Raw genomic sequence first — 16,533 nt, 5'->3', positions numbered from 1 at the left:
TGATACATTTTATTTCATAATATCTAAATTACTAAATATTATAAGTACTAACTAAACTGAACTAAAATACATTTATCTATTTCTTTATTTGTTTCTTGGCATCTTCAATACCCTCCTTCAAGTTTTCACTAAATTTTTTAACAAATGACATTATCCTATTGACCTTTTGTGGGTCCACTTCAGACAATTTTTCCTTTCCTCTATAGAATATGGAGACTGCCAACTGAGCAGCCCGCCTTACCGGGTAAGACTCTGCTAACTTCTGCACAAGGTGTTCATTGTTGGCCAAGTATCTGAACAAAGAACGCAGCGGCATTTTCACGATGGTCACTTGAATGAGGTCTCAAATGAGCACATGTTCCAGTACTTCTGCAGGAGTTCACGTTTCAGACGCAACTGTGTGCGTAGAATCTCAAACTGCTTTAGCTGATCTTGCTTGTTGTAGTCTATGCCAGGAAGACGCTTGATCTGAAAACAATTATATAATACAAAGAATGATCAATTTCAAAATTTTGGCAGCGGCATAGAATGTATTAATAGTACTATATAAAATAAATAAATGTATATTTCATGAGAAGGTAAAGTTAAAATTACCTGGGAACGCGCTATGTCAAGCTTTTTCTGAAGCTCTAGGACTTTGTGACTGCAGTCCGCAGACTCGCGAGCCTTTGCAGAGTTGTCGTGGTAGTCCCGCTCAACGCTATAATTAACATAGCAATTAAATAACATTCAAAATCTTTGTACGGTACAATGCGTTAAAGGGTGAAAATGAAATACCTTCGTATAATTTCATACACAATCGGTAAAAAATCAACATCTACGTCTTGGACAGACAGCGGGTTGTAGTTGTTTTGGTCGGAATGATCTGTGTTGTTTTCCATGATACGTGTAAATGCACACAAATTATGAAAAGCCACTTGCCTAAAATTTAAGGTAGATAGGAGAACCAAAATAAACAATTAAATTAGTGTTACATGAAAATTAACTACGTGGAGTCGCTTCATATTTGCAAGAAAAAACTAGGGAAGTGAAAACCAGCCAGGAAAGAAAATAATATTAAAAAAACTGTCAATGTCAATTTTGTTAAATTTCATTCTTTTTAAGTTCTTTGTAGTTCTTCGGGCTCAGGAGCTTTTAGCTGTCAGCATAGAAATAAATTAAGTAGTTACCGCTCAAGTTTATATACTAATATCTGTGGTCACTGTAGGCCTGCGCGAAAAGTTGAGACTCGCAAGTCTAACTGGACATAATATAGTACTGTAGCTGTACCCGTGACTTCGTCCGCGTGGAACAGTTATTTTGCGCATCATTAAAGCCCTCAAGTATGAATAATTTTTTTCACATTCTCCATTATTTCTTCGCTCCTAATAGTTGCAGCATGATGCTATATAGCCTTAAGCCTTCCTCGATAATTGGTTTATTCAACACAAAAATAATTTTTCAATTCGAACCAGTAGTTCTTGAGAGTAGCATGTTTAAACAAACAAACAAACTCTTCAGCTTTATAAAAATAGTATAGATACTTAACACACTTATATTCCGGTAGGTCTTCGGGTTCGCGGCTAACAATTTGATAAAATGTGAACATCTCAAAAACTACGTTTTATCCAATAATACTCGTGAGAGTGAGTCTTAACTTAAGCATGCTGGATCAACGGTGGCTCCGCCTCTATTGTTTAACATTTCCTGGTGTGTGTATAAGGTTAACACATTGCCTATTTTTCTGTCACTGTCACTAATCTTTTTTTTGTGCTGTCAATGTCAATCTTGGTTGTCAACCGTTTTCACCTCATTTTTCTTGTTTGGCCAATTCCTTGTTTGAGTGATGTGAAATGTGAAATAAATCCTAAAATAAAATTGTTGTTATTTAACATAGTTCATATTTCGTAAATTAGTACAAAAATGGATGAAGTTGCTAAATTAGAACATTTGTCCCTTGTTTCAAAAGTGTGTACTGAATTAGACAATCACTTGGGTTTAAATGACAAGGACTTGGGTGGGTTGTTTACCATTTTGTATAATATTTTTGATTCTATTTCTTCCCTGTGTCCTTTACTATTTTGACCTGCCAATAGATAGAATCCGCACTTTTTTAATCTTTACTAAATATATCGGTCTTCTTCCACATGCATTTTGGGCACAATACTTGTTCATTTATCAATTTCAACTTCATTGTTTTGTTGTTAATTATTAGTTAACAATAACACTACTTATTTGTTTCCAGCCGAGTTTATCATAGATTTAGCGGACAAGAATCCAAATTTTGACGATTTTAAGAAGGCATTGATTGAAAATGGGGCCGAATTTTCTGACTCATTCATGACGAATCTCCTGCGTATAATACAGCACATGAAACCAGCCAATACTTCTTCCGACACCACAGAATTAGACACTCATAAAAATCCTTTAGCATCCAAATTTCCTGGATTGGCAATACCCAATGAGAAACCACCTGTGTTTTCATCAGATGATGAGAGTAGTGAAGAGGAAGAGGATAAAAAGATAAAAAGAGTAACTGCCAAGGATGTTTTCAAAGATGAGTCAAAGCCTATCAAGAATGATGCTGTTGTTGATGCTGCTATGGCGGAATTGGAAGCTTTAGCCCCTTCTAAATCTGATGCCAAAGTTGAAGCAGTCAGACCTGATATAAAAAAGGATGAGCTAAAGGAGAGTAAAGACCGCAGTCGTAAAAGAGACAGTTCTAGGGACAGGAAGAGTAGACGTAGTAGGAGCAGAGGTAGGAGAAGCAGGAGTAGAGATAGGAGAAGTAGAAGTAGGGACAGAAAGAGGAGATCTAGAAGTAGACATCGGCAGAGGTCTCATTCGAGGGACAGACATCGATCTAAATCTAGGGACAGGCATAGGTCGAAGTCTAGGGAAAGGCAGAGATCTAGAGAGAGAGACAGACGCAGAAGGTCCAAGTCAAGGGAGAGGAGGTCGAGGTCACGCGGCAAGAGGTCACATTCTCGTGGCAGGGAGGATAAATATAGTGATTACACAAAGAGGCCGAGAAAACGTAGCCCTGAGGTGGAGATGAGTGATGACCCTGAACCAGGAAAAGTAAGTAGACATATTTTCTAAATGGTGCCTTGTGGTTTCTGGAATTTTAGAATAGAACCACTCTTCTCATGGATGACAAAAAAGGCGACAAAGAGAATAGACACATATTCATCTATGTGTGTGACAACTTCTCCTCCCAGCAAACGATGAAAGTCAATCATGGAAAGATCAGCTACAAACATGGATTAAAGGGGAAAAGGCGTAACTTGGGATTCTTCTTTTAAATGATGGGTTAGAAGACTAGCTGAACACAGCCTTATTGTCTTCATGACTGTTCTGTATACCCCTTGAGGGATAAAGATGTTATCATATGTATGGGGCTCACACATCAGCACGGTAAAATCCCTCAAAATTTAAGAATAATAAATATATAAATACATACATACATACATATCATCACGTCTATATCCCTTTGCGGGGTAGGCAGAAGCAACAGTCTTGAAAAGACTGATAGGCCACGTTCAGCTATTTGGCTTTAAGATAGAATTGAGATTCAAATAGTGCCAGGTTGCTAAACAATTGCCTAAAAGAAGAATCCCAAGTTTACAAGCCTTAGTATATAAATATATGAATGTATGTTGATGTAAAACTTCTTTTTCAGATATATAATGGCAGGGTCGCGAACATTGTACCGTTTGGGTGTTTCGTGCAAATAGAAGGTGTGAGGAAGAGATGGGAGGGTTTGGTTCACATATCACAGCTCAGATCTGAGGGAAGAGTCACCAATGTCTCCGACGTGGTGTCTAGAGGGGACAAAGTTAAGGTATGTTGAAATTGGAATACGCAGGAATAGTATTTGCCTACAGATGTCCATATATCAAACATGAAGTCTTGTTGTCCTAGTCCTGTGAAATATAAAAATTAAAATCACAAGAGAACCAAAGGATTATTAAGACACAAAATAAAACTAAAGCTACTGCCACCCAGTTGTTTCAACGAAGGTACTCATATAAACACACAGTTACCAAAGAGTTACTATGCATATTCTGGTCTGGGACTTTTTGAAACAAATATACCAGTATGGCTTTTAAGTGTAGTTCACATTATTAAACACTTATCAATTTGTTTCTTTGAAATGATTCAGATGTATAAACCAATATTTGAATGTGATAATTAAAATTTATGTTACCTTCATTTGCAGATCAAAGTACTATCAGTGACTGGTCAGAAAGTCTCCCTCACCATGAAGGATGTGTGCCAAGAGAGTGGCAAAGATTTGAATCCCACCTCGCATGCACATTTGGAGGTAAGAATACAATGATAAAATAGAATAAGTTGAAGCGACATATTGGCGAACGTCATTGATTGATATCTTCATATCTATTTTGGATATAAATATTTTCCTTTATATAAAGAGGACACTGAATGAATGCACTCGAAATTCCCAAGGAACCCGAAATGAAAGGGCGTTTTACGGGGATCGAGTCCCAGGCGTATTATACTCTAAAACTGCATAGCTTTTTTGCTTCTGCCACATAAATATTTTGCATACAACCTCATCGGTTTGTGGTACTCGGCACAGCATTTCTTTTCATAATCGCTGTTTATTTCCATCAGGCGGAGCGCGAAGGGCGCAATCCAGACCGGCCGGCCCCCGCGGCGGCCGTGCTGGCGGGGCTGCAGGGCGCGCTGGACCCCGACGAGGACTCCAGCAGGAAGCGGGTCACCAGGATCTCCAGCCCCGAGCGCTGGGAGATCAAGCAGGTGGGTAACAACATGATGACAGTTTGTACAGCAGCGGCGGCCATTCCAGAATCATGGTCAAATGGCGCGCACCGGGCTCGTCTCCAGAAAGGTGAAGATGTAACCAGGACTAACCCTAGGAGGAAGAAGACCCTCAAAACGTACTGATTAGAAAGGCCTCTGACTGACAAGTTATATAAATTATCACTTTGCTGTCAAAAATTACTCTTCAATCGATGTTTATTTTTTACTTCACAGATGATATCATCGGGCGTCATAGACAAAAGCGAGCTGCCAGATTTCGACGAAGAGACCGGTCTTCTCCCGAAGGACGAAGACGGGGAAGCCGATATCGAAATAGAGTTAGTGGAAGATGAGCCTCCCTTCCTCCAGGGCCACGGGCGGGCCTTGCATGACCTGTCACCTGTCAGGATTGTCAAAAACCCTGACGGATCGCTAGCCCAGGCGGCCATGATGCAATCCGCTCTAGCCAAGGAGAGAAGGGAGCAGAAGATGATACAAAGAGAACAGGAGATGGAGAGTTTGCCAACTGGTTTGAACAAGAATTGGATTGATCCGTTACCAGAGACGGATGGTAGGGCTTTGGCTGCTAACATGAGGGGATCAGGCATCACTCCGCAGGACTTGCCGGAGTGGAAGAAGCACGTGATTGGAGGCAAGAAGTCGTCGTTCGGAAAGAAGACTAATTTGTCGTTGTTGGAACAGAGGCAGTCTCTGCCTATTTATAAGCTTAGGGATGAGTTGACAAAGGTAAGTGTATATTTATTTATAATTGTAACAGAAACTGATAACTGTAATCACCTGTGTTTAGGCGTTAAAATACATAGAACGCAAACGAGTATTTAATGTATACCTACTTTTTCAAAGCGCTCTTTTGTTTTTTCAATATGTCACTACATAAAATACCCAAACAGCATCACTATTTATAATCCATTTACCAATCTGGATCCAATCTTAAAATAATTCTTAAAGCTAAAAATTACATTGATTGAATGAAACAGATCTGTTTTGTGGAAGAACAGCAGAAGGTGGAACTTTAGGCACGTAATAAGAAAGAGAAAATAAATACTCTTTTACTATAAATAAAACAAATAATCACATGAAATTTATTTTATCACCCTTTAGGCTGTAGCTGACAACCAAATCCTCATCGTTATCGGTGAGACTGGCTCCGGGAAAACCACTCAGATCACTCAGTACCTCGCTGAATGTGGTCTGACCGCTCGAGGGAAGATCGCTTGCACCCAGCCCCGGAGAGTGGCGGCCATGTCCGTGGCCAAGCGAGTGGCTGAGGAGTTCGGCTGTCGCCTGGGGCAGGAGGTGGGCTACACCATCCGGTTCGAGGACTGCACCAGCCCCGAGACCGTCATCAAGTGAGTACCAGGTCCAGACCTGGGTTCAAACAGTGATGTGGCAAATAAAGACATTTAAATGTAAAAAAGATACATCAGCTTACTGTCACATACGTTTTTATTAGGCACAAATCGGAAACACAAAACAAAAACACGCATAGAAAATGTACAGTCGCCTCTAGACAAACATGACCAAAATCATTGCAAAGTCTAACTTAAGGAGACTGTAGATTAGATATTTACCGTCTTAGGAAACAATCCCAGTCTAGCGTAATGACACCTGGATAACCAATTTTAAGTTAATGGCTTTAATTCAATCTAATTAATTCCTCCACAGATACATGACAGACGGCATGTTACTCCGCGAGTGTCTCATGGACCTGGACCTGAAGTCCTACTCCGTGATCATGCTGGACGAGGCCCACGAGCGCACCATCCACACGGACGTGCTGTTCGGCCTCCTCAAACAAGCCGTCCAGAAACGACCTGAACTCAAACTCATCGTCACCTCAGCCACCTTGGACGCTGTCAAGTTCTCCCAATACTTCTTCGAAGCACCCATCTTTACAATACCCGGAAGAACCTTCCCCGTAGAAGTCTTATACACGAAAGAACCAGAAACAGACTACCTGGATGCGTCTCTTATAACCGTTATGCAGATACACCTGAGAGAACCGCCCGGAGATATACTGTTATTTTTGACCGGTCAAGAGGAAATCGATACCGCTTGCGAGATTTTGTACGAGAGAATGAAGTCTCTAGGGCCGGACGTGCCCGAGCTGATCATTCTGCCGGTGTACTCGGCTCTGCCTTCGGAAATGCAGACCCGCATCTTCGAACCGGCCCCGCCCGGCTCCAGGAAAGTGGTGATAGCCACCAACATAGCGGAGACGTCGCTGACGATAGACGGCATATATTACGTGGTGGACCCCGGCTTTGTGAAGCAGAAAGTGTACAATTCTAAGACTGGAATGGACTCGCTGGTTGTAACTCCAATCTCGCAGGTGAATAGTTGATTTTTTGGAATTTTTATAAACAGAAAAACAAACTTCTTGTTAGTTGTCAGTTTGCGATGATCGATAAGAGTGCGTTGTAAATCGTGAGATCAAGATATTGTGAGAGATGCGCTGCTCTCACTAAAACTTCTTTGTGCTTATTAACATTTTGTTCGTTTTTATTTTTTCACCCTCGAAAAACTGTCTGTAGCGTCGTCGCTCCCAACGGAAGAACCGATTTCAATTTTGTTTGATTGATAAATTCGATTGTATGTGTTTTAGCTATATGTATTATTGACAGAATACCATCTAAGATGGCCGCCGCCGCAAAATGTCGGCATACATATTTTGTCACGAACGATTATACGTAGTACCTATGTTATAATCGCGACAAAATTAATCAAAATAATTTTACCTTCTAGGCAATATGACTATGATAAATTTATGTGTAGAAGACTTTTAAAGTTTTATTTTCCTCGTTAACAGGCAGCAGCCAAGCAGCGGGCCGGTCGAGCTGGTCGGACGGGGCCCGGGAAATGTTACCGACTGTACACAGAGAGGGCCTACAGAGACGAGATGCTGCCCACGCCCGTGCCGGAGATACAGCGCACCAACCTCGCCACCACAGTACGTATGACACATGTGGCCGACTGTACGCAGAGAGGGCCTACAGAGACGAGATGCTGCCCACGCCCGTGCCGGAGATACAGCGCACCAACCTCGCCACCACAGTACGTATGACACATGTGGCCGACTGTACACAGAGAGGGCCTACAGAGACGAGATGCTGCCCACGCCCGTGCCGGAGATACAGCGCACCAACCTCGCCACCACAGTACGTATGACACATGTGGCCGACTGTACACAGAGAGGGCCTACAGAGACGAGATGCTGCCCACGCCCGTGCCGGAGATACAGCGCACCAACCTCGCCACCACAGTACGTATGACACATGTGGCCGACTGTACGCAGAGAGGGCCTACAGAGACGAGATGCTGCCCACGCCCGTGCCGGAGATACAGCGCACCAACCTCGCCACCACAGTACGTATGACACATGTGGCCGACTGTACACAGAGAGGGCCTACAGAGACGAGATGCTGCCCACGCCCGTGCCGGAGATACAGCGCACCAACCTCGCCACCACAGTACGTATGACACATGTGGCCGACTGTACACAGAGAGGGCCTACAGAGACGAGATGCTGCCCACGCCCGTGCCGGAGATACAGCGCACCAACCTCGCCACCACAGTACGTATGACACATGTGGCCGACTGTACACAGAGAGGGCCTACAGAGACGAGATGCTGCCCACGCCCGTGCCGGAGATACAGCGCACCAACCTCGCCACCACAGTACGTATGACACATGTGGCCGACTGTACACAGAGAGGGCCTACAGAGACGAGATGCTGCCCACGCCCGTGCCGGAGATACAGCGCACCAACCTCGCCACCACAGTACGTATGACACATGTGGCCGACTGTACACAGAGAGGGCCTACAGAGACGAGATGCTGCCCACGCCCGTGCCGGAGATACAGCGCACCAACCTCGCCACCACAGTACGTATGACACATGTGGCCGACTGTACACAGAGAGGGCCTACAGAGACGAGATGCTGCCCACGCCCGTGCCGGAGATACAGCGCACCAACCTCGCCACCACAGTACGTATGACACATGTGGCCGACTGTACGCAGAGAGGGCCTACAGAGACGAGATGCTGCCCACGCCCGTGCCGGAGATACAGCGCACCAACCTCGCCACCACAGTACGTATGACACATGTGGCCGACTGTACACAGAGAGGGCCTACAGAGACGAGATGCTGCCCACGCCCGTGCCGGAGATACAGCGCACCAACCTCGCCACCACAGTACGTATGACACATGTGGCCGACTGTACGCAGAGAGGGCCTACAGAGACGAGATGCTGCCCACGCCCGTGCCGGAGATACAGCGCACCAACCTCGCCACCACAGTACGTATGACACATGTGGCCGACTGTACACAGAGAGGGCCTACAGAGACGAGATGCTGCCCACGCCCGTGCCGGAGATACAGCGCACCAACCTCGCCACCACAGTACGTATGACACATGTGGCCGACTGTACACAGAGAGGGCCTACAGAGACGAGATGCTGCCCACGCCCGTGCCGGAGATACAGCGCACCAACCTCGCCACCACAGTACGTATGACACATGTGGCCGACTGTACACAGAGAGGGCCTTAAAGTTTTTTTTTACAAGGCCCCACGTAAGTACGACGGGGTGTTATAAGTTTGTCCTAAATGTCTATTTGTGTGTGACATCGTAGCTCCCGAACGGATGGACCAATTTGGCTTGAGTTTTATTTTTGTTTAAAACGTGAGTTAGATGTGAATCTATCCAAGATGGATTTTGAATATTATGTCGTCACGACGTCCTCTATGGAATATCCTCTATGACAAAATATTTGTTTGTTGTTTGTTTGTTATATTTTTATTGCATAGAAATTTACACAGTAACAACAAATGGTACATAGTTATAAAAGAAACAAAACTTTTGTGTCGGGAGTTTCAAAAATTTCGCATCGTTCATTATTTCGTCTGTATTTTTAGTTGCCATGATAAATTATTTTTTTTTTATTTGCAGGTGTTACAACTGAAGACGATGGGCATCAACGATCTGCTTCACTTCGATTTCATGGACGCGCCGCCCGTGGAGTCTCTCATCATGGCTCTCGAGCAACTGCACTCGCTGTCCGCCTTGGATGCCGAGGGGCTACTCACTAGACTCGGGCGGAGGGTTAGTAGTATTCCATTTTTAAAAACATTCTAATTAAGAAAATTATTAAATTAAAAAAAGAAATGCATTTGAATTAATGAAAGGTTATATATCGGCAACGAAGTTTGTATTTATGTTTCTTTTCGAGGTCTATAGTGAATAAGAATAGCCCAATAATAACGCTTTATTACTGGCCAACTACATACCTACATATATAATCTTAGAGGCAAGAGTAAGCCAAAAGATTCGAAAAGACAAGGTGATGCTTTAGATAAATATATACATACTATCACGTCTATATCTCTTTCGGTGCAAACAGAGTCAAAAGTCTTTCAAAAAGTAAAACGCCACGTTCATCTGTATGGCTTATTGATGGAATTGTGAATTAAAAATAGTGGCAGGTTGCTAGCTACCTAGCCCACCGCCTATCGCCTTTTACGACATCCACACCACACGATAATCGACAAGAAACATAAAATTTTTATAATGATGGAATTGAGATTCAAACTGTGAAAGGTTGCCAGTTTGAATATATACAACATAGTCCAGATCACATAGAACATAGGTAGGCAGTAGATTTTTAAGACGAGTTTTATAATTTTTTTATTTCAAATTCTTTTTCTTTGTTTCAGATGGCCGAGTTCCCCCTAGAGCCGAACCTGTCAAAGATTCTCATCATGTCGGTGGCCCTGCAGTGCTCCGACGAAATACTCACGATCGTGTCTATGCTCAGCGTGCAAAACGTCTTCTACCGGCCAAAAGTAAATATATATATATATATAGCTAACGCTAGAAATTCAAATTCAAAACGGATAACGCTAGAAATTCCTTAGAAAAGTTATCAAAAATTTTTAACGGAAATAAAGTGCCCGTAGCTTCACTCTCGTTCTCAATTTCTATTAAAAGCTAGCTCAAGTTCAAATATTTTATGATAACTTTTCTAAGGAATTTCTAGCGTTATCCGTTTTGTGGTTTCAGCCTTGCTTTGATAGATAAGTCGTCTTTTCTGCAGATTAAATATTATTAAGTTCTCTTATTTTATCCAGTCGATTGCAAGATAATTGAAGAATGGACTTTTCCCATGGATGTCGTAAATGGCGACTAAGGGATAGATAAACTTGAGATTCTTCTCGTAAGCGATGGGCAAGCAACCTGTTACTGTTTAAAGTTTGGCCTTTCAGTTCTTTCAAGACTGGTTGCTCTATTTACCCCACAAGGGATATAAACATGATTGTATGTATGTGTATGTAATAAAATATGAAAAAGAAAATAAATATTTCCCACCAAGTTGTTAGTTGGTAAGTTAAATTATACATCTCGTGAAACCTTACTAAACCATATTTTCTAAAAATCACATTAACTTTTTTTTTCAAGGACAAACAAGCCCTCGCCGACCAGAAGAAAGCCAAGTTCAATCAGCCCGAAGGCGACCATCTCACCCTGCTTGCGGTGTACAACAGCTGGCGGAACAACAAGTTCTCGAACGCGTGGTGCTACGAGAACTTCGTGCAGATTCGAACCCTGAAGAGAGCTCAGGATGTGAGGAAACAGCTGCTGGGCATCATGGATAGGTGAGACGGTTTGTCGGATTCCTTCCTTTTGCTTCTAGTTCTACATTCATTCATGTTTTTTTTAATGTAGACAATGTGTATTCGTCCATGATTTAGATTTAAGAGATCTATATTTGTACATTGACGTCCGATGAAAATGATGCAGTGTAGTTTGTTCCGCCGCTTCTTTTACACGTGCGCTTTGGAAGCGGTAGTAGTTGTGATTAGATTTAAGTGATGTGACGTCAATAAGTGATACCTTGTATCCAATTTTGAAAATAAATCTATTCTATTCTTTTGAAATAACATTCTCTTCCTGGCGCTGTACGCTTTTGATGGTCCAGAAGTGGATCTGGTTATATAGCTTATTTGGTCAAGCACTCGCTATCTATCTATAATAAAATACCTAAATCTGTGCACTAACAATGAATGAGAGTAGTACCTTATAAAAAAGGGCATCCATAATCTTCTTGCACAAAAATGTTATTTACAAATTTAAATAATTTTGTGTGTGGTTCCCGGCACCAATACAAAAAAGTATAGAACCACTCCATCTCTTTCCCATGGATGTCGTAAAAGGCGATTAAGGGATAGGCTTACAATTTTGGGATTCTTTTTTAGGCGATGGGCTAGCAACCTGTCAATATTTGAATCTCAATTCTATAATTAAGCCAAATAGCTGAACGTGGCCATTCAGTCTTTTCAAGACTGTTGGCTCTGTCTACCCCGCAAGGGATATAGACGTGACCATTTGTATGTATGTTAAATAATTTTCTACATCGACAGGCACAAATTGGACGTGGTCTCCGCCGGCAAGAACACTGTCCGTATTCAGAAGACGATCTGCTCGGGCTTCTTCAGGAACGCCGCGAAGAAGGACCCCCAGGAGGGGTACCGCACCCTGGTGGACAGCCAGGTGGTCTACATCCACCCGTCCAGCGCGCTGTTCAACCGGCAGCCTGAATGGTGAGGATAGTGTACATTCTTGTAGATAGAATACATGATGGTAGAGATTTTGTTCAAGAACATACATACATACATACATAAAATCACGCCTCTTTCCCGGAGGGGTAGGCAGAGACTACCTCTTTCCACTTGCCACGATCTCTGCATACTTCTTTCGCTTCGTCCACATTCATAACTCTCTTCATACAAGCTCGGCGGTTTCGGGTACTTTTGATCTGACCCTTTACCAGGACGTCCTTAATTTGATCAAGATACGTTCGTCTAGGTCTTCCCACTCCGACCTTTCCCTCCACACTCTCCTTGTATATCTGCTTAGTCAACCTGCTTTCATTCATCCTCTCCACATGACCGAACCATCTTAACATACCCTTTTCTATTCCTGTAACTACATCTTCTTTCACATCACAACATTCCCTTATCACGCTGTTCCTTATCCTGTCACTCAATTTCACACCCATCATACTCCTTAACGCTCTCATTTCCACTGCATTTATTCTGCTTTCATGCTTCTTTTGCCATACCCAACTTTCACTCCCATACATTAATGTCGGGACCAACACGCCCCTGTGCACAGCCAGTCGAGCCTTTTTGGATAGTTTCTGACTGCTCATAAAGGCATGCAAAGCTCCATTCACCATGTTCCCCGCGTTCACTCTCCTTTCAATATCACTATCATACTTGCCATCTGATGTAAACTTTGATCCTAGATATACAATTTCTTTCACTTGCTCCACTTTTTCTCCTCCAATCAAAATATTACATGCTGTCATTTCTTTCTCCATTTCAAAAACCAGTGTTTTAGTTTTACTTACGTTCACTTTCATTCCTTTCTCTTTAAAAGCTTCATGCATACAGTTTACCATCTCCTGTAACTCCTCCGCTGATGACGCCAGTATAACCTGATCGTCGGCATAGAGCAGACATTTGACGAGTAACTCATTCATCCTTAATCCACTTTTAGACTCTTTCAAATCTGTCAAACAGCTATCCATAAATAGGTTGAACAGCCACGGTGACGCAACACATCCTTGCCTAACGCCTTTCTCAATCTTAAACCACTCAGTGTGCGCTCCGTTTATCCTGACACAAGCACTCGAATCCTCATATAAGGATTTCAGTGCTCGTATTAAGAGACTGCTCACCCCATGCATAGAAAGTGCTGACCACAATTCATTCCTCTCAACTCTGTCATAGGCCTTTTCCAGATCTACGAATGTGCAATAGACTTTTTGACTCTTGGCCAAAAACTTTTCGGCTATGCACCGCAAGGAAAAGACCTGATCAGTACATCCCATTCCCTTTCGAAATCCCGCTTGAGCATCCCATATTTTGTCATCAGTTTCATTCCTGACTCTATTAATCAATACCTTAGCATACAATTTGCCGACGACGCTAAGCAGGCTTATACCACGATAATTTTTGCAGTCCAGCTGTGACCCTTTTCCTTTGTAAAGTGGCACGATAACAGCCTTACACCAATCTTTTGGTACTCGGCCGCTTCTCCAACACAAATTGAAAAGGCAGTACAACTGACTAGCTACTACGCCTTTTCCTGCTTTAAGCATCTCGACCGACACTCTATCACACCCAGCAGCCTTTCCCGGTTTCATACTCTTAAGTGCTTCCACAATTTCGAACATTTCAATTTCGCCTTCCATCTCATTCTCTTTTTCTTCGCTATAGCAGAAATCTTTCTTATTTCCTTCCTTTTTTTCAAATAAACTTTCAAAATAGTCCTTCCATATCTTTAGTACACATTCTTCTCCTTTCACAACGCTACCATCCTGGCATCTGATCCTAGTCAGCTCTCTGGTTATAGTATTTCCTCGGGCTGACCTTACGGATTTCCAGAATACTTTCAGATTTGACTGAAAGTCTTCTGATAGCCTTTTATCAAAATCCTCTTTATACTCTTCTTTCTTTCTAATCACAGCTTTCTTAACCAAATCTTTCATTTTCTTATATTCCTTACGTGCTTCATTCACATCTTCATCTATAACCTCTTGCATTCTTAAGTTAGCTTTTGCTGCTAACAAATCCAGCCATGCTTTCTTCTTTAATCGCACAAGTTCTTGCACATCTTTACTCATCCACGCATTTTTGTGATTTTTTCCTTTCCTTCTTCTACTTACACCACACACTTCAACAGCTACTTTCACAATTCTTTCTTTAAGTTCCTTCCATCCATCTTCAATATCGCTCATTTCATCTAAATCTTCAAATTCATCCTTCAGTCTATTAATATACTTCTTACCTACATCCATATCTTGCAAATTTTCCACTTTTACTCTTTCCAAAGCGCTGGTTTGCTCCCTTACCCTGTGCCGCCAGCGATTGAAGATACCCCTTATCCGGGATATCACCAGTAAATGGTCCGAGTCAATGCCAGCACCGCGATATGCACGGGTATCCAGCACTTTGTTCTTCAATCTTTCATCTACAATCACAAAGTCTATCATACTTTTTAAAATACCTTCCACTCTTGTGTAGGTGTGGATCTCTTTATGTTGAAACATTGAGTTCGACACAAAAAGATCCCACTCTAGACAAATTTCTAATACACTTCTTCCATTATCATTCACCTTTTCGTCACCAAACGCACCAAGCACCTTTTCATATCCATCACGCTTTACACCCACCCATCCATTAAAATCACCTAACATAATAATCTTCTCATTTGGCTTGGTAACTTTCAATACTTCTCTTACACTATTCCAGAACTCCTCGTTTTCGCTTTTTGCTGATGTTGTACCCCTCGAACCCACATCCCAAGGTGCATAAACACCTAGAACGAAGATCCGAGTGATTCCAACTTTCAGCCTAATCCATAGAAGACGAGGGCTGACACACTCATACTCATTCACGCACTCAGCCATTCGTGCAGAAAGAATTAGACCGACCCCTTGACAGCCTCGGCTGGTACTGGACATTCCAGACCAATACGCCGTGTAAGGGCCGTGCTGCGTCGCGTCGCATCCTTTCCGCTTCGTTTCATTCACGCACAACACATCCAAACGTCTTTCATCCATCATCTGGCATACTTCCTCAATCTTATCCTTCATTCCTCCTCTTACATTCATCGTCGCAAAGCGGCTTTCAGCAGACCGCATACCGCTCCCGCCGGGAACGAGACGTGATGGGGTGCGGACACCATCGCCGCCATTTATATGCTTTTTAAGGTTCATAATGCGATTCCCACGAGACGCTAGGGAAAAATTTTGTCCGCCCCAGCAGAGCCCCGCATGCCAGGGTAAGGCTAGCCATTACCTGGGGGTCGCCCAACCCCATGGCGGAAGTGGCACGCTCGAGACTAGGCTCGCCCCTAGCCATGCATCCATCGGCGCGGCAGACCTTAGATTGGCAGAGATTTACATTAAAGAGGAATCCCAAGTCTATCCCTTAGTCGGCTCTTACGACATCCGTGGGAAAGAGATGGAGTGGTCCTATTCTTTTGTAATGGTGCCGGGAACCACACGGAATTTAAGTGATTAATTATATTGTATATTAAGTGTTAGTTGTGCTCGTAAATTATAAAGCGTATACGAAAACGACGAATACGTTTGTTCAAGAACTTGTTGAAAAATAGTTATATGAACTCTTGATAACCTGAAACTGCACTTTTATTTGAGCTTTAAAACATGCACTTTAATAAAAAATATAATACTTATGCGAAACAGCAAATCGGACTTTACTTTTTTGTTAATGGAATTCCAAGTGAACTCAAAAATTTTATTTTTATTTTTTTGTATGTGGCCAGTTGCAACCTGGTAAATGAAGTAAAGAGTTTTAACCACTACTCATTTTGAATTATACTAAACAGATTTATTTGGCAGATATAATATTAATGATGATTCTCGAAATAAATTTATTTTTTTCTATCCCAGGGTAATCTATCACGAGCTGGTGCAGACTACCAAGGAGTACATGCGCGAAGTCACCACCATAGATCCAAAATGGCTGGTAGAATTCGCGCCGGCCTTCTTCAAGTTCTCAGACCCAACTAAACTGTCTAAATTCAAGAAGAACCAGAGACTTGAACCTCTTTACAATAAGTACGAGGAACCCAACGCCTGGAGAATATCGAGGGTGCGAAGAAGAAGGAATTAAATATTATAAATAAGATAATAAATGTATTGTAAACA

The 16,533-nt window shown here is 42.5% G+C and overlaps 2 protein-coding genes across 3 annotated transcripts in view; one reads left to right on the top strand and one right to left on the bottom strand.

Moving 5' to 3' along the window:
- Positions 1 to 16,533, top strand: part of LOC106140568 (ATP-dependent RNA helicase DHX8) — a 16,657-nt gene extending 124 nt beyond the window's left edge. Inside the window, exons 1-14 of one of the 2 annotated variants that reach the window (XM_013342173.2) lie at positions 1,789 to 1,996; positions 2,225 to 3,060; positions 3,662 to 3,823; positions 4,202 to 4,306; positions 4,618 to 4,764; positions 5,002 to 5,514; positions 5,890 to 6,137; positions 6,454 to 7,120; positions 7,598 to 7,738; positions 9,744 to 9,896; positions 10,508 to 10,636; positions 11,250 to 11,446; positions 12,212 to 12,391; positions 16,276 to 16,533. In XM_013342173.2, coding sequence (XP_013197627.1) covers positions 1,903 to 1,996; positions 2,225 to 3,060; positions 3,662 to 3,823; positions 4,202 to 4,306; positions 4,618 to 4,764; positions 5,002 to 5,514; positions 5,890 to 6,137; positions 6,454 to 7,120; positions 7,598 to 7,738; positions 9,744 to 9,896; positions 10,508 to 10,636; positions 11,250 to 11,446; positions 12,212 to 12,391; positions 16,276 to 16,498 — 3,795 coding nt within the window. In that variant the 5' untranslated portion in view covers positions 1,789 to 1,902 and the 3' untranslated portion in view covers positions 16,499 to 16,533. Of the gene's footprint in view, positions 1 to 1,788; positions 1,997 to 2,224; positions 3,061 to 3,661; positions 3,824 to 4,201; positions 4,307 to 4,617; positions 4,765 to 5,001; positions 5,515 to 5,889; positions 6,138 to 6,453; positions 7,121 to 7,597; positions 7,739 to 9,743; positions 9,897 to 10,507; positions 10,637 to 11,249; positions 11,447 to 12,211; positions 12,392 to 16,275 lie in introns of those variants that run through there. The other variant, XM_060944462.1, reaches the window with a different exon arrangement.
- Positions 182 to 1,054, bottom strand: LOC106140567 (mediator of RNA polymerase II transcription subunit 9). Its single transcript, XM_013342172.2, has 3 exons — positions 778 to 1,054; positions 595 to 700; positions 182 to 468 (listed from the first exon to the last, which is right to left on the bottom strand). The coding sequence occupies exons 1-3, from the start codon at positions 879 to 881 to the stop codon at positions 328 to 330; spliced, it is 351 nt and encodes a 116-aa protein (XP_013197626.1). The 5' UTR covers positions 882 to 1,054; the 3' UTR covers positions 182 to 327.

Source organism: Amyelois transitella, chromosome 5, assembly GCF_032362555.1.
Source record: "Amyelois transitella isolate CPQ chromosome 5, ilAmyTran1.1, whole genome shotgun sequence".
NCBI lineage: Eukaryota > Metazoa > Arthropoda > Insecta > Lepidoptera > Pyralidae > Amyelois > Amyelois transitella.
This window is presented reverse-complemented; position numbering and strand designations above follow the sequence as displayed.